This window comes from Athene cunicularia (assembly GCF_003259725.1).
Source record: "Athene cunicularia isolate RWA chromosome 4 unlocalized genomic scaffold, athCun1 chr4_part1, whole genome shotgun sequence".
Lineage (NCBI taxonomy): Eukaryota > Metazoa > Chordata > Aves > Strigiformes > Strigidae > Athene > Athene cunicularia.
The window spans coordinates 17,651,732-17,675,864 of NW_020799098.1; the positions used below are offsets into that span (position 1 = coordinate 17,651,732).

General features: G+C 34.8%; 1 protein-coding gene across 2 annotated transcripts in view; it reads left to right on the plus strand.

Moving 5' to 3' along the window:
- Nucleotides 1-24,133, plus strand: part of SLIT2 (slit guidance ligand 2) — a 262,728-nt gene that overhangs the window by 176,507 nt on the left and 62,088 nt on the right. The window contains exons 6-13 of one of the 2 annotated variants that reach the window (XM_026846674.1): nucleotides 13,950-14,021; nucleotides 14,653-14,724; nucleotides 15,253-15,324; nucleotides 17,221-17,364; nucleotides 17,496-17,659; nucleotides 18,374-18,397; nucleotides 20,735-20,752; nucleotides 21,830-21,980. In XM_026846674.1, coding sequence (XP_026702475.1) covers nucleotides 13,950-14,021; nucleotides 14,653-14,724; nucleotides 15,253-15,324; nucleotides 17,221-17,364; nucleotides 17,496-17,659; nucleotides 18,374-18,397; nucleotides 20,735-20,752; nucleotides 21,830-21,980 — 717 coding nt within the window. The remainder of the gene's footprint in view (nucleotides 1-13,949; nucleotides 14,022-14,652; nucleotides 14,725-15,252; nucleotides 15,325-17,220; nucleotides 17,365-17,495; nucleotides 17,660-18,373; nucleotides 18,398-20,734; nucleotides 20,753-21,829; nucleotides 21,981-24,133) is intronic. The other variant, XM_026846673.1, reaches the window with a different exon arrangement.

Sequence of the window (24,133 nt, forward strand, 5' to 3'; positions counted from 1 at the left end):
CATCGCTCCCAAAGAAACGAAGAGACTGGATCAAACCAGCACTCCACCCTGGCCAGTGGCCTGCACCAGTAGTCCCTGAAGAATGTTTTTGAAACAGCAATATACAACTTCAGCAGTAAAACACCAATAGGACAAATACTTTTCTTGCTCCCAATGTGTCTTGCAGCTCTTTTTCTGAAACTTGAAAATTTGCATAGTTTTCAGGAAAAAATGTTTTCCTTTGAGACATCTAATCTGCTTTAAACCCTACTGTGTTCTTAATCTTCCTGTTATTAAGGTAATAAATTTTGGAGGAGGGGCTTATGTTCAAGATCTTCCAGTTTAAATTACAGTCTTTTAAAATTTCATTTATTTTCCTTTGTCTTTATAGAGGGAGGGAAAATACATTCCAGTTCAAAATTTATACTGCCACCGTCTATTTTGCATGCCACCCTCACTCATCTCTCCTCTAAACTAACCGTTCCAAGTCTGTTCAATCTTTCTGGATGCCAAACCCTTCCATGTCTTAAATCTCCTCCTTTTTCTCTGAATACTTTGTTTTCTGAATTTTTTTGACCTGCAACGACCAGAGTTGAATGCATTATTCCAGATGATAGTGAACTATTACTTTAAATTAATGGAATTTTAGTTTTCTTTCATTTGCCTTTTGCAACCTAATACTCACGTACTTGTCTGCAACTGCCAGTACACATTGCACCCTGTTTTCCCTTGAACTATCCATGAAGGTACTAGGCCTTTTTTCTTTGCTCTTACAGTTTTGTCAGGAACCAGAAGTTCATAACTGTAATCTTATTCCATCCACAGACATTTCTGAACATTGAATCTGGTTGCATTTTACTTTTTAAAGCTGCTCTACGGAAGACTTGAGTCCTCTCTGCTTTTAAGTAACTTCAACATGCAGAAAGATTATGACATTCCTATGTTGTTATCATACAACAAAAACTGTTTTAAAGCTTCATTTTTAAAGTACTTTGCAACTGTTGCTTATAGCAACCCCTTGAGATTAGATTAGGAAGAATGATTGTATTCCATAAAATAATCTGCTTTTTTCACTTATTCCTTATGTAATAATGTTGTCAGTATGCCAAAATGGTAGCTGACAGTAAACATTTGAAGAGATGAAACTGTGCTGTCACGGTAGCATTCAAAATGCTGAGGAGCTGCTGGGCACAAGGCAGAGGGGTACAGTGAGCACTGTGTTTCCACCAGCACCACCATTATACAGTTCCAACACACATGGCTTTATTATATTAATCATCATTTTAAGCACATGCTTTAGCAGGAGCTTTCCAGTTCTCAGGGAGAAAGGGAAAGAGAAGTGAACTGGTTCCCTGTTGTTTTCTGAAGGATGTACAGGCTTTAACAGCCAAAGTATTATTAATTCACTCGTTTTTAGAATACCACCATCACCAGATTCTTGCACACAATGCAAGAAAATTGGCATCGTATTTCTCTTTTACATGTGCCTGATGTTGTCCAGTCTTCTCAGTAGTATTTAATATTTGTCAATCTTTTTCTGCATTTTCAACTGAATGTTGTAATCTGATTTTCGTTGACAGGAACATTTGAAAAATCCATTACTTTCAAATTCCCTTACTCTGAACAAGTTTCTCTGCCCTACAATGTTGTCACCTGTTTGTAGGCTGTATCTGCAGAATCCAGTGCTGAGTACTACCAGCTTGTCATATTATGCTTCAGCCAGCTTCATGGTCCACAAACACCTCTGGTGCTTACATGTTTCCTGCCTTTTGTCTTTGCTTTATTGCATGCCCTGTGAATGACCTTTTCCCATGAGACTGACATTCAACTTGTCAACCCTCCTTTATAGAGTTGCTTAAAATTTGACCAACTATTTTTGTGAGATTTCATTTTTGCATCCATTTCTGCCTCTTATTTCTTTGTTCTTATGTGTATAGCAGGTTTCTATGGATAAGTATATAATCCATATTTAGTTTTTTTACGATCCAAAGTCCTGGTTTTTTTTTTCTTGACATTCTCGTGTAGTTTGCCTTCGACGCATGCTCATGGTTTTTGATGTTTTGCCATTTTTTCCTATTAATTTCTTCCATCCTTTCTCTCAAAGGAAAGCCTGACCTCATTCAACTCCTCGGTATACTATGAAGCATTTCTTCATCTTTGCTCAAAACAGACTTCCTTTAGATAAAATGTATGATCTGATTGTGCATGAAAATACTTTGTATTCATTACATTGTCAGGCCATCTAGGACAATGCTGCGTAAAATCTAAGTGGTGTGAATGAATAATGTTGTTATTTTCTGTCCTTCCAGTGTATGTATTTAAACTGCAGTTTAAAGTGTACATTCCATGATGACAATTTTATGCTTATTTTTTTTTCACAGGGGGTTGATAACTTAACCTGTATCTAAATAATGTGCAAAAACCCTCTTTAATGGAATATTCAATTTCCTAAGTATTAAACACTGGCAGTTTCAACTGAGTAAAATTTTGCAATGTTGAAGCTCTAAGTTAGCCCTTGTGGGGATAGTGAAAGAAAAGGCTTTCTGTTTAGCGTCTAATACCGATGTCATAACTTTGCATAGCCTTGATAGTTCTGCTGAACAATGGTTTGGGATGACATTTTAAGACAGTAGGAGCTGTCTTCTCTGCTAATAGCTACTCTTTCTGTAGCAGAGCTGGCAGGGAGACTGTGTGCTTGCACGCAACCTCCCTGTCTCTGAGTTTGGTGTAACAGCCTTAATCACTGAGGAAAACGAGTTTGCACTGGAAGCTGAAGTGGTTGCAGAACAAGAAGGTGCTCTGTGATGGTGAGAGCAGGAGGAGGCAGAGCCTGTTGCTGAAATGCTGTTTCATTCAAGAGCCGTGAGCATCAGGGTGTTGCTGAGAGGGTTTCATCATTCCACTCTGTCTGACTTCTGAAATGGTACAGAAGTCAGTTGGCTAAAACTAGCAATTCTTGTCGCATGAAGCTGATTAGTAGGTAATGCATTGTCTGCCAAATCCCTCTTGGGAAGATGCCTTTGGTAACAGGACTGCTTATCTCCAAGTAGCTGCCAGTGAAAACAGAAGGAGAATAAAGCCTGTGGTGGTCCTCTCTTTTTCCCTTCTGGTGTGACAAAGCCCAGAACAAAATTAAGTATTCATCATCTCAGTAAATGAAATTCTTAATCTTTATTGATTTAGTACAATTGTATCTTTAGCAGTTACACCCTTTCTGCAAAATTAATCCTCCTCTTTATTAGCTAAATAAACTCACAGCTAAATAAGAATACTTGAGCTTTTTTCAGGGTCTGTCCAATCAATATGATAGTATTTGATAAAGAAATACTTCATATTTCATATATATTTAAAAAAAAAAAAACAACAAAATAATTGTTTGAGCACCAAGACTCCCCCAATTTTAGTGCAACTACTAATTCTGCAGGAAGCACAGAATTTAAAAGGTACACAGATACACCTTTGCCTCTGGGCCAAATGAAAAAGTTCCATACCACAAGTGACCTGCAGGAATTATTTTGGGAACTTTAAAATTTTCCCATAGCCCTATTATTTTCAGGTCTGTATTGTAATATGTAAATGTAATCTGTAAATATTGTGACCCAAAATACATTGCCCATAAATGTTACATATTAATAGTCTTCAAAGTTTTGTTATTTAGTGTGCCTTAGTTTAGACGTTTAACTCAAGCAAAGAATGATACGTTATTCATTCATTACAAACATCATGATTTGTGTTGATTTAGATGTGTTATTTAAACTTCTCCCCCTTTCCATCATTTATGGGATGTTCTTTCATTGGCATGTTCAGTCTATTGAGCTTAACCAACTCCAGTGATCTAATGCACCTAACACTTTCCTCCTTTGTCATAGAGCTCATATATTAAAGGCATTAAAGGTCATTCTTAAGGTTCAAAACTATTACTTTAATTGGTTTTAGAAAGTATAGCCTTTCTAATGGTGATAGAATTTATCAGCCTGTATGCAGGCATTCCTTCCACATTTTAGTTTTTCAGCACTGTTAATCTCTTTTCACTTGGTTACATTTTAGAATTCACCTTCTGAGTGAAAATTCTTTGAATGATTGGCAGAAATAACTCTGGTTCCCTTCAAATAGAGACTTTTTGGCACGTGTTCAAACAGACTAACAGAAACCTTACAAATAGCGACCCAGCAGCAATTCTAATAATTGTACTGGTACCTTCTCAGAATGGTGTGAATAAGTGACAGGCTCTTATTTCAAAAGAGGAGGCCAAAAAGCCATTAATGAGCTACTACCTTGTGAAAATGCTGCTTTTACATTCTTCTGATTTTCTCTTCTCTTCTGTGACTTGAACTATCAGTCAAAGTGGTTCTAAAACCCCTTTCCTTACAGTAGTATTATGAATAGAAGAAAGTAAATACAATTGCAGTTAAGCAGAATTACCTGCTCTGGTAACCACAGCTTTGTGTAAATGATTATTTAAGCAAACAAGCATGGAGTTAAACAGTTGTTTCATGATAATTTCATTTGCATTTCCCATGAGTTTCCTAACTTGTCCCCTCAGTCTTGTCTCATCTTACCTCCCTGATTTCTACTATTTTTCTTCATGTTTTCATCTTCCTCCATCTCATTGTCCCGTATACTTTGTTTTCATAAGTCTGTTGATTAATGATTGTGTATTATGCCAAGCACTCAGCTACGTCTTTGTGAGCTGTGTGATATTAAGCAGGATTAAAAGCTCCTGAGATTGTTTCTCACTGTAACACTCAAATTATAGGGGGGGGGGGGAAGGGGGAAGGAAAGGGAAAGGAGAGAAAGGGGAAAAATAAGGAGGAAAAGAGGGGAAAGGAAATGAGATCTGACAGAACTGAACTTGACAGATGGACTTAACCAAAATAAAATGGTGAGTGACCTGATCACACTGCAGAAACTGGGGAAGTGCTTTGTGTAAATGTGGAATTTTATTTGAGAACTGGGAGCTCAATGTATGTATCTTTTCCAAGCTAAGCTTGGCATGTGTACAGTTTCACCATTTCTGTTGGCTTTTAAAATCAATCCTTAGCTAAAAGTCCAAAGTACAGCCTTAAATAAATAGTGATTGAGTAGGGAGACTCTTACACTGAGATGCAAAGATGCTTCTAAGGATGACCGTTTACAGAGAAAAGTCACTTGGGAAGGGTTTGGGCACATTTATTGAAGAGAGTTCAAAGACTTGTATAGCAAGAAAACTCTGAAACGTCAGAGATAAAGCAGCTTTCTCTATTTTTAGCAGCTCAAAGTGTGATTCGGCTATCTACAGTAGCCTGACAGAAATGAGAGCAAACCCTGCATCTTCGCAGCCTGAAAGGAATGGGTCCAAATCCCAAGGAGAGGATGCTATAAGTTATAAGACATTAAACTGATGATTGTTTTCCAGTGTCTGCATTTTTTTCAGCTTTCTACCTTAAATCAAAATATTGGGGTTTTTAGGACTTATACAGAATGTGAGTTCATAAATATCCTTGACCTCTTAAACAGTTAAGCTGTCAGCCAGAGGTCTTGCACATCCAATGACGTTCTGGAAAGGTTTGGCCCAGTTGGTTTCTGTATATACATATGTATGTGTAGTCATTTGGTCTTGTTTCACTATGTATTGTGAAGATTTTTAGTAGGTTGCAAGAATCCTCTGTAACAGTATCTATCTTCTTCCAGAAAATATGTGCTAACTTTCTGATTCTACCCTAAACAGATAGATCTCTTTGGTCTCCATATAAAATGTTTCACAGCCGTTTAATTATTCTTATGCCTCTTTTCAAAACTTTTCTGATTTATCAAAATCTTTTCTTAATTCTTGACATAACAAATGCATACAATACTGCCTGCGTATTTGGGTGTCAAGTGAAAAGATGATGTCTTCTTATGGATTAAAAAAAAAAAAAAAGTTATTATAGTATTCAGTTGCTTATGAATACTGATGCATACTTTGGCCAGCAGGAAGCCAGAAAAATATTCCAGGTTTTGAATTTTGAGAAATTGCTGGATTGAAATAAAGTGCATTAACAGATACATAAGTACCTTGTGGAGACATTACTATTTGCTAAATGCCTCTTTTACAAATTCACATGATCTGATTAATACTTCCTTAACTCTTAATATAACATTCCAAACTTTTGAGCAACTTCATGTAGCTGGCATTTTTTTTAATTAAGTTTTCTCCTATATGCTTCTTTTCAACAGTACTTCATGTGTACTGTTCTTTAAATCTTTTCTTAGCTTCTTCCCTTTTCAAAGGTTTTTAAGACCAATCCTGACTAGGCATTGGACTTGATATTCACATTATTTACTAGTGGACTAGGGAGACATTTTGATTTTTCAGTGAAATATAGAGCTTTTGCTTCTGTTTTGCTTAAAAGTTACTGCATTTTTTATGTCCAGAAGCTTATCTCGAATAAGAGTATATGAATTTAAGATGAATTATTATTAAAGTATTAGTTTTATGCTTATCTTTTCCCTAGAAGTTTGTTCAAAAGAATTCACAGGAGTATGACTTTACATATGGAGTAGGACCAAAATGGTTCCTAATGAAATAGAAATATATGGTGCAAAATAGCTGACATGAAACTAAAATTTTAGTATCAATATACAGTGTAACTGAACTTTGCCACATCCTGCAGCACCTAATTTTAAAGGCCATCCCAGGCCCTGTTTAGTCTGTTAATGCAAATACAGCCATTAACTTTGAAAATCTTTGCATGAAAATAAATGTAATACTACTTCATAATTTTAGTAGAAAGGTTTTATGATTTGCCACTCCCTGTCATAAGTGACACTGACTTTAGATTGTTCATCTGTGGCATCAGTGATGTGAGTACAGTTCTCTGTATATACTTTTCTTTGATTGTGGGAAGGTCGTTATTTCTTGGCAAAATCAGTATTTATGCACATTGCAATATAAAACAAAATGGTTTGTTTGCTTTATTAAAAATGTAGAAATCTGTTAAAATGTTAACATATGATATATGCATATAAACTCACAATAATTACATATGAAAAATGAAAAATGCATTAATCACGAGCAACGTATTGAAAAAATGTGAAAAATTAAAATCAGGTAAAGGAGTCTACCGAGGTATTAAATTCTTTATCTTAATATATTTAATTTGACAATGCAGATTTCACTGAATGACATTTAACTTATCTTTGGGATTCCCACCTTAATATTTCTCAGGTAAAACTTAAAGTATGTTCCATTTGACTGCCTCAAAAATAGACCGTTTTGCTAACTTGATAGCTAATCCTGTCTGCTTAACACACACAAGAGAAATGTAACTGTAACTTTTACTCAAATTTATCTTCCTAATCTGAAAATTACTGGTAAATCATGTGGCTTTACACTTTAAAAAAAAAAACAAAAACCAAACACAAAACAAACAAACAAACAAAAAAAACCCAAAAAAACACCAACCAAACTTTCTTATTTTAGTTGTCAGACTTTTGTAGGTAGAATATTTAATCTGTTCTTTGTTAGCATGTGTTCTGTGCTGCCATTGTTCACATCTTTGACTTTCTTCATACCCCTGTGTCCTATCTTAAAAGTAATTAAATTCAGAGGACAAAGGATAATTTCAACAGTTGAGAGGATGTAAAGAAACAGAACACAGCAATTGAACAAGGAACATGTGAAACCAAAGCTAGTTTCCAGAGACGCTGGAAGTAGGTGTTGTCCAAAATGAACACTGTTCCACTTCTGGGAGTTTTGTGCAAGTTTTGGTGTGTATTGAAGTAGAAGAGGCACCTTGAGGTGCATATCTGGCTCTGCCAGGGGAAAGAAAATAACTCAAGCATGGAATAAATGAATATTTTATACAGCATGAAGAGAAGCTGGAGAATGCTCATCTAGCTCTTCCAGAAAAACCCTCATAGAGCTCTGACAGCTGTGCCATGCTCCAAAGGTGTTGTTACTCTTAGATTTTATTTTCACATATGGCTCTTCACTACTGATAACTTTTCCTCAGCAATAATGTGAGTGAAGTTACTACAAAAGAAACTGTGGGTACTGACTTCACTATTTTGTGTTTCATCATCAATGGAATGCTTTCTTCATTATTTACATGTTGCTAAATACATGGTCCAGTTAGCAGCAACCACTTGTGAAAAGTATTCTCAGTTTAAAAACTTCATTTAGATTTTTGCAGCAAATTTATTGTGTAAGTCCATGTATTGTTTAACAGGTAGTAAAGGCTCCTGCCACACTGTTAGTCTTGCATGGCGGTGGGATTCTCAAGCTAGTGCTCCTGCTCAATGATTCCAGGTTGACAAGTCACTGCTTGTCATGAGCCAAGAATATAGGAGGATTATATCCATTTTTTGAGAAATTAATAGTTACTCTGAACAGCTCAAGTGATTTTTGTAGCATAACAACTCTCATCAAAAGTAGGCTAATTAGAAACTCTTTAGCTTGGCTCTAGGTGACTCGGGTTAATTGCACTGGAGCCGCACTCTGACAGATGCCAAAGTACCGAGCAAATAATTCTTTTAAGAAGTGGTGCATTTTGTCTACATCCTGAATCTGTAACAATCAAGGAATGTAAATCCTATCATCATTAATGGTGCTGTAGGGTTCAGAGCATGAGATGGCTCTTTCTGTGATGAAAAATTAACCAAATGCAGGTTTGGGACTTGCTTTTGAGTAAATGTGTCAAATTGTTTAATAGCTTTAGAATGACAATTCTTGTTACTTTTTTGATGTAATGCAGACTAAGGAGTTGTCTGTCATTTACAATCAATCCCCTGAGGAAATACTTGATAGAACAATTAGACTGGATGTTAACAATTTGGCAAGCATCAGGGCAACATTGACAGTGATTCTTTATATGCAAATATTTAGGAAACTGTCAACCAGATTTATTAATACATAGAATTAGAGCCTGAAATTCTAAAATGCAAGTAATATAATTATTCAGAATACATTTTTTGTTTTGTTAGACATGGATAATATCACAGATTTCAACGGAATTCTTTTGCTGCTAAAGTTAGAAGCGACATTTAGTGAATACAAGCACTCTGGAGGTGCAGTTGTTGAGAGAGAAAAAAAGTTACTTTGTTTAATAGCCTCGAGGATTGTTGTAGCAAGGGGAGACCATCACTGTTTCCTTATTTTAAAAACAAACAAAAAAAAAAACAAAAAACCCTGGCAGATGTTGCATATGATGAGAGATGTGTTGGCTGTGTATTGCAGTCCTTCAGATTCAGGAGCTGCACTGAATCCCATCACTGAAATCTATTTTCTGTTTTCTGACAGCTGTTTTTGCCATTTACTTTAAAAGCAGATGGGGAAAATGCAAAGAAGAGCTGTCAATTTTATTACCATGTATAATCAGCATCTGTGCAATACATCAGACTCATTGCACAGCTTACACTTCTCTGTAGTAAAAATTCTTTCGGGATTTCTTGACAAGCTTCTTGCAGGCTTTTTGTAAACGAGGTAGATGCTGGAATTAAAAGTATAGATTCACTATAACTAACTACTAAAGCCACTATTGTATTGACCAAATTTAATTAATCAAGATGTTATGTTCTGATTGTTTAATTATAAAATATATGGCTAATTTGCTGCTTCATATTCAAATTTGTGTTTTCCTAAGGAAGATGTTTTATTGTTATGAAATACTAAGTTTTTAGATAAATCTCTGACCCCTTAACATGCATTTAGGTGCAGCACATCTCTGTGCAATATTTTTTACCTTTTTTTTTTATTGAGCAGGCTGAGTATATTGTACTCCATCTGCATGATTTAAAATAAAAATTATTCTGTAGAGAACAGGATGTGTTTCATTCCCAGTTGCCATCTTTCCTGGGGCAGAAGTCTTCCACAGAAATGACTTTTTATAGTGGGAAAATAAGCTAGTTTAAAAGTGTCAGTATAAATAAGCATGTTGTCTGTCTCTGTAAGTGCGGAAGTAGTAATCAGTAATAGTGTGCTGCAGGCTTATAGGAGAGAACAGCATCCTCCTGGAAAGTGTCAAGTGATTTACATGTCACAGGGCTCTCTGGGGACCGGTTGGGAAGAATCCGTCTACTGGCTGAGGGCCTACTTTGATTTGATTTGATTAGCTTGGAAGTCACAACTGCAGAAGCACCTTTGTTTCTTAGAATAGTAGGTGGTTGTACATTACAGTGCCTGTAGTGATAAGCAGAAGGGAAAGATTTTGAAAAAGAAATGTTCACAGTACATTTCCTAGATAGGAATGATTAGGGAATAGTCTTCAAAAAAGGTTTCAACCAATTTGGCAGTGTTAAAAGACAGTAAAACACTTATGTATTGATGTGGGACTTCTTTGAAGTGAAACACTAAAAGGAGCAGGAGACTTAGTACTAAGAGCATTAATTAGCATTTGTGTGGTGATGGGTAGAGTACTTCTTACACATGAGGCAGTTCAGGCTTTGATGGAGCATGTGCTTAACTGTCTTCCTCCATTATCTTATCTTATTAAATATGCTACTAAAATTGACAGTGGCTTTTGGAAAAGAAACCACCAATGCACTGTTTATGATACATAGATGTTAATTTATAAAAAAGAATGACTTCTGGGATGACTTTCAAAGGAGATGTTGTGCACAAAATTTAATACAAGTTCCGTGGAAAAATACTGATACTAGCTTTTTGTTCTTCTGTAATATAATGGTACTTCTGGCCATGTCATTTGCAAGCACTTAATAGCTCACTTTTTCAGTAATAGATAACTACATCCCATCCTATTCCAGAATTTAAAATGTTCCATTTAATATGAGGAATTAATATAAAGGAGTTTTTAATTACTATGGTTTTTATCAGTAGAATGCAAATTTCCTTTAGATATTAGTCTATCTGTGCTTTGTGACCCTGGAATATATCCAATTAGATTTTCTTTGGAATAGTGGATGCTAATTTGCACTCTGTGAAATTCAGCCGATTCTAGGAAGATAAAGAAGGAGATTAGAGGATAACAAAGCTTGAAAATGTGAATTTAATTTACTTTCTTTACAGACAAAGTCGGGTATAAAAGATTTTTCTTCTGTATTTATGTAATCTTATTTTTCCTTCCTTATGCTAATCTCATTTTCTAAAATGTGATGTGTTTTAGTGCGTACACTTTGGCGTGAGTTAAGAAAAGACATACTTAGATGATCCCACTATAACAAATCCTTTATATAGAAGAGCTTGTAAATTTATCCCAGCACTGCACAGTCTGTCTATTAGACTATAAATTTCTCACTAAAAGGGAATGTTAGGTAAAGTTGACATGGAGTTCATTTTACATATCCACCAGTGAATTGGTAGTTAGCTCCATGAGAACTGCTAGAAAATTAGCTTTCAGAAACATACTGTAGTAGGACTTCTTCAGGTTTTGGACCTGTATAATTTGTAGACAAATTGAACAGCAGTAAATTAAATCTGCTATTCTATCTTGTCATTAAAAAATGGCATACATGTATCCTGTAAGCAGTTTATATAACTAATATATTTTCAAATTAAAAGATTATACTGAAAAATACTTTCTGTCTTAATTTAATGCTAGACCTTGTCTGTCTTGAGTTACATGCCATATTGTGACAGTTAAGAGCATTATATGTTGAAAGATAGATGAATGTAGACTGGAGCCCCTCTGCCACTAGGTTACAAATCTCTACATCATGGGCTCATAAGCAGCATTTATAAATGAGGCTTGTGACAGCCTCATGTGGGAGTATTGCCACTGCAACATCCGTCTTTCCCATATACACAGAGGCATTTTTCCCCAGTGTCTCTCTCTCTCCAGCAAATCCTCCTCTGTAATATGGTCTAATCCTTCCCTATCTTTTTTCCCTTCTCTTTCCAGTCCTCTGCTTATGTCCTATGTGTTTCTCCGTGCAAGATATCCTTTGGCTGGTTTTCAGAGCTACACGTCTGATAAATGTCTAGTCAGGTTACCTCTGGTGGTTAGGCAGTTGGTTGCTGCCAAATAGAGTGTGTAACAGAAATGGATGGATGGCTGCCATTCCCTTCATGGCTGGGTTAATTTGGTTTCTCAGCTCCTTCCCATTGGTAAAATAAGGACATTTTTAGAAATTTATTGTCTGAAGGTTTTACCTCTCTTTGACCTAGCAGCTGAGTAGAAAACTATCTACATAATAAGCATGCATAATCTTTATTTTCTGGGGAAACTAAGCTAAAATTTAGTGTAAGAAGAGAAAATACTTGGGTTTGGACTAACTTGGTGTTGACCTTTAACTTCAGCAAGTGTTTACTTATTCAGATGTTTGCCTTCTGCATCTACTCAAGTGCACTGTAGAAGTGACCTTGTTCATTTATAGCCTAGTCACTACTCCTGGTCTGATGCAAAATGTGTTTCATGGGTCCAAAAGGCTCAGCCAAGGGGAAGAAAGCATATGAAAGAATAACGTGTTTATAGAAAAAGTTAACAGTCTTGTGCCATGGGGATTCCCTGCAGTGTTTAAAATATACCTGAAAACTGTAGCAAGGTGGCAACATTTTCCTAGTTAAAGACTTTAAAAACATGAACCCTGTCTAAAACAGCTCTGACAAAGTGAGATTTTCTGTGTGTCAGGTTTTCTGAGGCTTCTTTTTTCTTGGCTTCTATATAAGCCATTCAAGAACAAATTCTGTAAGCTAAAGTGTGGTCAGACTTAAGAGATTTTGGGTATTAGATTTATAAATATCTCCACCTGAACAAAACTTCATGAAGGCAACAAAAAATCTTTCTTCAGTTCAGCTATACTGTGATCTCTGGAGAAACTTTACAGAAAGAGACAATTGTAAGAATATTATCCTGGAAAGGCTTACTCAAAGTGAATATATGAGCTTCTTAGTTTCACTGTGCAGACAGTGACCTATGTGTCTTTATCAGAGCAAAAGTGAAACAGAAGAGAGTAAATAGGACAAGGGTAAAAGGAAAATATAGGCTAATATTCTTGCATATAGCTTTAAAAAGGCTTTTGACCTTAGATTCTCAATGTCCAAGTAATTTAAAATAGTGAAGTAAATTCTACAGAATTTTGATTCCTTTTATGTGATAGATTTTTGGCATTGTCTTTATGTATGTAGTTCATCGTAAGAGTTGATGCCTGTGCATGAAAGAGGGAAATAGAAAGCTTGTTAGATAAGCATGGTATATAGTTTAAATAATACTGACTTCTCCTGCTGTACTTTTTGGTATAAATATTCATTCCTTATGTCTACATGCCATAACCATGAAATACAGTGGTGTGTGAAGAAGTATCTTCTATTTTAAATGAGCTTATTGCTGAACCTGTTTTGACTTGTTGGCAAGTGGGCCATAGGTCTGTATCGGCATAGATTTCCCATATGCAAATCTCTGGAAGTTCAAAAAATTGTTGGAAAACTGTTTCCATCAGCAAATTCACATTTTGCAGTATGGCAAGTTTCAGGCCAGTAACATAAACTACAATTTTAGATTAAAATACTTGATTAAAGAAGGTAGAAGTGTGGCTGTGCAATCCTAGTATTATATCTTAAATAAAATATGTTACGTTTTATATCTAAAGAAATCATGTGTGTGTGGGGGGGGGAACATTACTCTTCCCTGTCCTGTTGCTTTCATCTTTCAATGATTAACTCACAGAAGTCTTTAGACATTTCTGAAGAAATCTTACTATAGAAATTTATCCATGTGAATAATATATTGGGACCCAATTAACACTAACTCAAGTTTGAATTTTTTAATTCAGTTCTAGCTTAAATTTTACAAAAATCTTGTGTGCTCTAAAACCAATTTTTCTTTAGGTATAAAATCAAGACTGGGTTTTAATTTACAACATTATACTCTATAGGTTAAGAAGTTTGGTTTTACAGACAAAATGTTAGATTTTTGTAATGAAAACTGAAATGAAATAACCTTGTTTCTCAAGATAAAAATTATATTATATAAGTCTATCCCTTCTACTTTTGTGTGGCTTTAGATTGCTGTTTGGCTTGTGGTTTGTATTTTTATGTGTTTGCTGTTCTTTTGCAGACGGTTAGAACAAAATTCAATCAAGGTCATACCTCCTGGAGCTTTCTCACCATATAAAAAGCTTCGAAGAATGTATGTACTAAATAATTCAGATTTAATTTTTTATTTTCATATATACACACATATACATATCTACATGTAAAAATAAAAAAACAAGTCCAGGTCATACAAAGGAACTGCAGTCAATGAGTGAGCATTTAAGAAAGTTTGACTGCTGGAAGTTCAACTGATATGGCAAGCTGATTATTAAGACCAGATAACATCTTTGTCACATTAATAATAATTTTTTTTTTTACCAAGTATTGAAATTATTTTATAGAAGCAATATGTTACTGTAGCGAACAGTCTATAAAAAATAAATTAATGGGGATAAACCACTGCTATTTCAGAATATCTTTAAGGCTGTATAGTCCTATGGTCATAGCAAACAGACAATTCTTTTATGAAATGTATTTAAGCAATTAGAAAAAGTAAATATTTTTGTCTTTTTTTCCAAGCATTTGAAAAATCTATTTTTGAGCATGCATTTTGTTCAGTTTACTGGCAATTTTAGTGGTTTTATGTTAAAATTCTTTGGCAGTGTTTCACATAAATATTTTAATTTCCCTCTCCTTTCCATGCCTAATTCAAATTACATATTATTTTAATATTAGCTATTTTGAAAATAGCTTGAATTAATTGAAACAAATTTCATGTATTTCAGTGACCTGAGCAATAACCAGATCTCTGAAGCAGCTCCAGATGCTTTCCAGGGCTTACGTTCACTCAATTCACTGTAGGTATCTATTTGACCTGTAAAAACAGAAGCAAATTTCTCATATTCTTATAGTGAAATTATTTTTGAGTTTTGGCTCCCTACAGAATTTCCATATAAATTTGATAATTCTGAAAGCTGTAAAAATAATTTCAAAATCTTAGAATAATAAGTGAATACTGTATTGCAGCTGGACACTAAAAATGTATGGGTTTTTCATAAATACATTCATGGCAAAGAGTTGAACAAAATCAAACATTTCTTTTATTCCCCAGTTAGTTGTTACAAACAGCAAATCCACTTCCCAAGGTCCCTTGGTTAGGCTGTAAACAGTGAGGTGCTGATTCTGCTGACAGATCTTTGGGCAACTCACCTTTTGGGAAAATGTGTGATCCTGCTACCTCACAAGACTACAAGGATCTTGCAAGTATCAAGTTGTTGCTGTTAAATTCTCTTCAGGACATGGAAATTATTTTTTTAACGTCAAAATCATATAGTATATGCCTTTCATAATGGCGGCTTTGTTTGCTTTATTATTTCCTGCTACAGTGTCCTCTATGGCAATAAAATTACAGAACTTCCAAAGGGCCTATTTGAAGGACTCTTTTCTCTGCAATTGCTGTGAGTATTTTTTTTAATATTTATTCTATTTTGGGATAACTCAGAAGGGTAAGCATGATGAGAGATTTATGCCTGGAGAAGAACTGGCAGGAAATCCAGTATGTAAGATCAGAGTATGATAAGAATAAATTATGTTAAAGTCAAAGGAGTCAAGACTGTTGCAGGTCAGCTTGCCATTCATCCACAAATTCGATCATATCTCACTTAATGTCAGCCTAAAATGGTTAAAATGAAACTGTTCTCTTGTATGGATTTTTTAAGGATAATACATGTAAGATAGGATACTGTCTTTTCCTCCAAGCAGTGTAGTATGTCTAAAGTTGTGTGAGAATCATAAAAGGAATATTTGTTCTATACAGAAAAAATATGTAGTGGAAATGCTATGTAATTGTATTTCTGGTTGTACCCTTGGAAGAACAGAGTAGTACTACAGTTTCATTGATGACATTCAATGTTTTCTTTCACTCTTCTCTGTACAATTCATTGACTACGTGAACTCCAGCTGCTATTTCATTTAACACTGGAAATTTTCACATGTAATCTTATAAACCATTTCTATTTATATTTAATACTGGGAATAAAGAAGAATTTCATGGTGATATATTTAATAAATATTGTCAATATTTAGCAGCGGAGGCTGTGCACTAGCTGTACTGTGTAAAAGAAATTTGTGAAATGGGTCATAAAACAAGAGGAGTTTTTGGAAGGAATTGACCCAGAATAACTGACATGTTGATTTAACGCTTCTTCTTAAAGAATTTATAACTTCTTCCCACTTGATAAGAAGTATTTAATGTCCAGATTTTATAATGTAGTAATTGTCAAAATGTCTATTAACAACTTATTGAAGATGGCAAAACAGTAAATAGATAGAAAGAAAATGCAAGTTCTAGCACCACCTAGAGGTTTACGTTTTGATTTATTTTTAGTCACAGATTAGTATAATGGGGGGAAGGGGGGGGCATGCATTGCTGTTTTCGTTTAAAGAGTTTTTAGTTATGAAAACATAGTTCAGATTTAAAAAAAAAAAAAAAAGTGTCATCTCTGGACTTCAATTTATTCTGTATTAAAAAAAAAAAAAATGTCCATAACTTGTTATACTTTGCATAGACAATACATTTCAGTCTAAGTAAATTTCTACTTGTGTGGTGAAAGTTTGTATCAGAGCATTGGTTTCCAAATCCACCATTCCATTCCATTTCTGTCTGGAAATGGGAAAAAATCAAAGATATTTGGTTATAAAAATGCACCTAGTTGAATGACATTTTTATTTTTCTTCCTCTTCAAAAGCATGAAGGAGTTGGTTTAGATTGGCTTGTTTGCTTTAACTTCAGAAGTCTGGGAGGTACAGGGAAGAAAAGGTTCCCTTTGAAGACGGAGAGGAAAAAGGATCCAAGACAGATTTGGATATATTCCATGCCACCAGTTTTTACTACAACTCTGTTAATGCGGCAGCATGCTGATTAGTAACATATAATTAAAAGTGCCACTGCACATCTCTTCCAGCTAATGAACACAGTGTTCAGTTCCTTTTTTGTTTGTTTATTTATTTGGCAAAAGAAAGTAGTTTTCCTTGCAGATACTTGATTTTTTAAGCTTCTTTCTTTGCACAGACAAACACCACTCACGCACATTTTATCAACCCATATAAGAAATGTGATTTTAGCTGAACAAACCCACACATTTCAACTCCAAGGTGCAAATATTTAGGAATAATTTCAGAACACCTAAATAAGATATTTCAATTCCCTGAAATGCCATATGTCACTGTCAGTTAATATTTGTTACTACATCTCTTGTTCTGGTTACAAATGCACACAAAGAATTATCTGTGAAAAACGCTGAAGCGATGCTGAGTGAATTCTTTCACTGTTATAATTGTCTTCCATTGAACAGATTATTGAACGCCAACAAGATCAATTGCCTGCGAGTTGATGCTTTTCAAGATCTGCACAACTTGAATCTTCTTTCTTTGTACGACAACAAGCTGCAGACCATTGCAAAAGGCACCTTCTCACCCCTACGTGCAATTCAGACCTTGTATGTATGCTCCTGTTTATGGCTGTCTTTAGTACGACTTCTTATTCTACAATGCGCTAAAAATATCAGGAAGTGTTGAGACCAAAGGGAAATAATGTGTGAAATTATAATTTTTTTTTTCTTCATGAAAGGCATTTGGCTCAGAACCCATTTATCTGTGACTGCCATCTGAAGTGGCTGGCGGATTATCTTCATACAAACCCCATTGAGACCAGTGGTGCCCGTTGCACCAGCCCCCGCCGTCTGGCAAACAAAAGGATCGGCCAGATCAAAAGCAAGAAATTCCGCTGCTCAGGTAATTTTTTTTAGTTCAGCTGCTATTTTTTTTAATTAGCAAAAACAGTGGTTGTGGAAGTTCTAATGAAGGCAGCTGGCTCTCTATGAAATCATTAAACATTGCAGAATCTTTTTTCTTTGACTGAAGGGGGGAAATCATGGAAGTCATAGACTATGGGATCACGGAACATTACTATAGTTAACACATTTGGCACTATTTTTGAGTAGCATTAAATCTAACAAAAGAAATGCAATATATAATACTTCAGAATGAAATGCTGAAGTTATTCACTACAAGTATCACCAACATAAATCATTTTGTAAAATTTCCACAAGGCTCTGGAGTATGTGAAAGATCTAAAAATTTCTAGCTAAATATGAAAACATGACATATTCATTTTATACAGGGAGCTTACCTCATACTGAAATTTACTGTTTTCTTTTTTCTAATCTCACTCCATTTCCTACTTACATTTCTCTAAATCCTAACTTGTCATATGGTATCCAGCTGTTCCAGGTGCATTTCACATTCTACAATTTATTCAGTCTCAAGTGCAAATACCAGATGAGAACTGTTTGTTATCCATGTTCCGGATACATTTATGACTATTCACACTTTGTTGTTTATCAGCTCTCGTTGTGGATACACATTTTTTCACTTAATTATCTGTAGTTAACTGTAGTCCATACTTAATCTAATAAAACTTTTTTTTTTTTTTTTCTCTTTATTTAGCTAAAGAACAGTATTTCATTCCAGGTAGGTTTGGCTCTGCAGTAAGATTGACTAACTGCAGATACTCTCTCCCTTTCCCCCAAAAAGCAAAGTTTGTTATAGCTTTTAGGAAACTGATGCATGTGTATTAACATTAGTCAATACCTGTAGCTAGACATAGTTTTCCTTTGTAGAGTACTAGTAGTTCTGTTTTCTAAATATAAGAGCTTAGCATGCAGCTCCATTTAGGGTTTTTTTGTTGTCTCACAAATTTGCACACAACCTACCAAAATTATACATCTACTTAAATTATTTAGAAGGTTGCACCTGCTAGTTCATATTTCAATTGACACCTTTACTTATCTTATACCTTGCCTTTCTGCCACTACTGTTTTTAAATGTAGCTCCCGAGCTGCTTTTAAACACAGGAAACTGTACTAACATCAAAGAGCTAGTACAACTTATAAAAATAAACGTTTTACAAATGAACATTTTCTTGCTTTGCTTTCATGCTCTACACTGGCTGCAGCTACTGCTTGCTCACCCTCCTTGTGTTTACGAAATCACAGTGGAATGCTTGGAAAAGAAAGCTGATATTCTTCATTAAAGGCATTCTGTGGTCACACACATACAATGAATCAGAAATGCTTTCCATTAAAGAAAATACGACTTTAGAGTTGGAGTGAAACAGCAATTTACACACTGCTTTAAGCTACAATAAGTCTATGATATTTTCACAAAAGATTTACTGATGTTGGCCCTAGCTCTTTGAAATACGTTTCTTTCTTTATTTTACCTTGCTTGTCAGGTGTGTGCACTGATTCTTAATAGTAAAAAAAAACAATGATGCGCTCGCATTATGTTCCTAACAGATTATAAATGATTGATTGACAAAATAAACAAGGGAATAATGAATCTATTGATGAATTACAGTATGTGATTTGCAAGCAGGGGTTTGTACCACAGTTTAATACCTAGAAAAATATCTACAATAATTGATTATGACACCAGTGCACTTATTCTTTCAACTACAACAGGTACATTGTCATTCTGCAGTGGTCTTTGTCTTTTAAGCTGGTATGTTTAATAGCTCTTTCCATAATACTGTGAGATATATCACTTAAATTTGCAGCAATTATGAAGTTCTTCATGCCCTCATAATAAAGTTGGTTTGAATATGAAGAAAAACCAAAATGAAATACCAAATAAGGCAGCAATTTTTCATCATTGGCAGCCGCGAAAATGTGTTTTAAACCAGCATAAAACAGAGGGGGATTCAATTTCTCAAACCTGTAGTACCACTCAATTCCTTAATGAGTAGAACAGCTGTATTCCTGCCACAGAGTGACTTCTACTCAACCTTGCCAGCACAACTTTTGTCTCTGAGTTAGAAGTGTTTTCTTGCCAGCAAAAATGTCTTCACAGCCTGTTTATAATATGGCCACACATGCAGTTAAGGTTTGTTTATGTACCCTTTAAAAAATGCTGTTTCTGAAAAAATAAGAAGAAAAATAATTAATCAGTAAGTGTTACAGACCTACTTCTTGAAATACAGCTTCTGTGCTTTTTCTTTCTATCAGGTTATCAGCAAGATGCTGCACAAAATTATTTTAGTTGTTCAAAATCTTGTCCCTGAATAGTTTATCTGTTTCAAGTGATAACAGTGATTTATTCTAGGTTCAGGAGGGGAAAGAAAAAAAAAAAAAAAAGTATTTTTAACCTTCCTTATTGGGTATTTAAAAGTGCTAAAACCACTGTAAAAATGTTAGCATTTCTTTAAAAACTTAAAAATATTTTATATTTGTTTAAATATTTCATTGTGAGATCTTGTTCTGCAGACACTAAGGAAGTCTTAATACAATTTCATCATAGTCATTTGGAAGACTAAATGTTATACAAGTATTAAACCATTAAATTGAAAAAATATCATTTGTCTGGTAGCTCAGAAATATTCCATGTAGTTATATGTGTTACTTAGACATTTAAAAATGCTAGATAACATAATATGTGATGAGTTGGGTTTTTTTCTCATCCCCTGAAAAATCTGTTTCTCCTATGTTCCTTTGGTTTGTTAAGGTTTTAAGTGGCATAGCATGTGTATATGTTCAAGGGAGCAGCTTTTAAGAATACATTCAAAATAGTGAAGAATAATGCATGGGAGGTATCATTATCCTATATTAAATCTGTAATTAACCCCAATCTTCATTTTTAAATGCCACTTAAAATGAATTATTCTTTCTATCTGCTGAAGATGGTACCCCTTATCAACATCATCTAATCAAACTAAAGTTGAGTAGAGAACGTGAGAGCTTAGTTCATGTTTTTGTCTTAATTGGGATTACTCTGTCTTTCTTTCCTTCTTGGCTATCTTTACTTTTGCAGGAGTTCACCATTTTGGCTGTAAGTAAAGTTCAGTGTCTGAGCTAAATCACAATGTACCTCCCAGCCCTGATGCACCTTCTACTAGTCTCAGTCTTTTCACCTTTGTCCAAGAAGAACCCACAGGTCCTTTCAGCTTCTCTTTGTTTTCTTTGTCACCCACCCTCAGTTCCTTACTGGATGTTTTCTCCTGATATGTTTAGGACGTTTTCTTTGACTGACTCTGGGAAATGGTGGAGGAAACTTTCAATGTGGTTCATTTTTTTTTTTTGGTACTTTTTATTTAATCTGTGACAGTAATACTGTTACTGTGGCACTGGACATTCAGTCATAAGAATGCCATGTCATGTAAGCAAGTATTAAACTTCAAACGCTACTCCTTCCTCTTTTCCCTTGCTCTTATCCTTGGCCTAATGGATGCAGTTTTGATAACGTAGCGAGATTTTCTGTTGTGCTTGATCTAACCATGTGGTTGTGAGGTATGAGTAAAACATGGTTCTGTCAAGCACCATGGAACGTCACGCAGCTTTCTACAGCATGGCAAGCTGCTGAGGCTTAAGTCAGGATCACACATTTTTTAAATTAAAGCTGAAAACAGGGCTTTCAATCTTACGTTTGAGATGATGTGGAGTATCAGGACTATTAAAAAAAAAAAAAATCACAGAGGTTAACGAGGTCCAGTCATCAATACAAATTTGTAACAAGTGAAAGAGAAAAGGTGGCATTCAGGATCTATTTATTCTTGATACAAAGAAATAAAATAAATTCTAAAAGAATCAGTGCCATTTGTGTGATTAGCTATAAACAAGGCTAGATTGGCTGACATCATCAGCAGAAAGTACAGCTGTGAAAAGCTCAAGTTAATGTTATCCTGTATGTGAAGTTGGTCACAGTTTCTTTTTCCAGCATATCTTAAGCCCCTATATTTAACCCTCTCTTGAAGCCCTTGTGTCTGTTCAGTATCACAAAGTTTATCATGCATTTCCCAAGTTGCCCACCCGTTATCTGCATTGCAGACATCTTTCCAACCTTCTCACAAGAAGTAAATCTTATACTTTATTGACTCAGTATCTGTATTTTGACTTGACTCTTCCACAGGCACTGAAGATTACAGATCCAAATTAAGTGGAGACTGCTTTGCAGATTTGGCTTGCCCTGAGAAATGTCGCTGTGAAGGGACCACAGTGGACTGCTCCAATCAGAAACTCAACAAAATTCCTGATCACATCCCCCAGTACACAGCAGAGTTGTAAGTTGAACCCATAATAAATAATTATTTGCTTAGTGAAAAACTAACTAAAATTTTCAAATGTAAAACCACAGCTTTACTTTTTTGAAAAACAAAGATTAAATGTAACCTCTGTGGTGCACTTCAAAGGATAGATATTAAGATAAAATTATTTATGCATCATTTCTATACCATGTAGCCTTAAAAACTTAAAATAAATGCATAATGTAACTATTCTTTGTTTCTAATTCTCCAGTATATGAGCTACACACTTGGATTTTTTTTGAAAGGTAGCAGGGCTTATTTTGCTTTTTATTTTAAGTACAAGAGCAAGTAGGACATCCAGGAACCACAATTCTGTCTTAAAATGTTTAATAAAACAGAGGTGATTCTTCAAAGCACACATCATGTGTGTCAGGCAGGAGACCAGAGGAAGATACAGCTAAGAGGAAGATAAAGATAAAACAAGACAGGGTTGGGTTAAAAAGATGAGATATCTGAAAATGAAATGAACAGAGATGAGCAGAAAAGAAGTCACAGATTATTAATTGCTTAATAAGTGTTGTATGGGAATGATTTGTAGGCATCACAACTGAAATGGTCTTCAAGGAGGGATCAAAAGGTAAAATTAAGAGAGCTTTACAAGGTTTTCCCATGCACTAAGCATGGGAAATGCAGAGATGCTTCAAGGATCAGCAGAAAGGGTGGAGATGAAAGTGGCCACCAATGGCAGAGCAAAGGCAGAAGGAAATAGCTGGTTTTCCTAGGAGATTCAGTTTAAAAAACAAGTCAGAATGTTGAAGAACAAAAGAGAGGGACCTTTGATTTGATGTAGTAGAGGAGGGACAGAGATATGGAGATGGGAGTGCTGTGATCAAGTTGTGACCCACAAGGGTGAGATGAACAACAGTATGTCATATTTCTTAAGAGATAATCAGCCAGCAGCTGGCATCAAAGCAACAGTACAGCTCTGAAGGTATGAAATAATGAGACCATGGTTAAGGATTTTGAATATCTGGACAGAAAAAGGAATCTGAACTGAAATATCATGTAAATAGAGATGAAGATTTTTGTCTGTCTGTCACTGGGGAGAGGGAGTTGAACTTAGTCATGTTCTAATTACAAATCTGAGTGGTAATCCTAGTTGTGCCCAGAATGATGGTAAATTCAATTGAAAAAGTGGCATATGTGGGAAAAGCAAAGCTCAGCTTTTGGCCATGTTCACACTGTTGACTTACTGTTCATAAAGTAATGCCAGAGAAGAAAAAACTTGATACACAGTCTTCAATAAAGGGAGATAGATTTCTGTGGAGAAATACATTTTATGTTATGCTATAATATTTTGAGACAAAATTACTTGAATTGAAGAATAAAAACTGATGAATGGGTAACAGGTTAAAGTGTAGATCATAAATGGTTGTAAAAATCGTAGTTACTGAACCAACAGAGGAGAAATGTAGTTGTTGAAGTGATAAGGATGCATTGTCTTAATTCTTATAAGGATTCATGTTTAATTCTCTTTGCTCTAAAGAAATAATAATAATCTTAATTTAGTATTTTAATTGTTGTTTTTCATATTAATTTATTTACATGTGGAAGATAAACTTCAAGTATTTTCCTTCTATAATTCATACATATTAAATTCAGAAGAAACAATTAAGTCATCAAGCCTCATCTGCTGTGTATCCTAAACTCTCAAACAGCCAACAATAAATTGTGTTTGACTAAAACATAATTCAGGTTTGGTTACAGCACTTCTTTCAGAGAACAGTCTTGTTTGAAGGTATCAGTGGATTAAAAATCCACCATTTCCCTAAGAGTGTTTCCCTGAGACTGTTAATCATCTCCCTTCACTTCTGTTAAAATCTTTTTAAATGGGAATTTTACTTCCAGATGGAATCTGCTTCTCTTCAGTTTCCATCATTGCTTCCTTTACATTTTTTGTCGTTAAAGAGCCCTTTTCTATCCAGCACTTTATCCAAGTAAGATAGTCTTAAAATGTAACAAGAAAAAGCATCAAATAAAAGAGAAACAGAATATCTAGACGTCATTTGAGGATGAAATTGCAGTACTTTTCTTTGAATAAAACAGATACAAGTATTTTTAAGATAATTTTCATAATCCATAATTCATATTTTTAAGATCATTTTAATAATCAATTTCAAATCAAATCG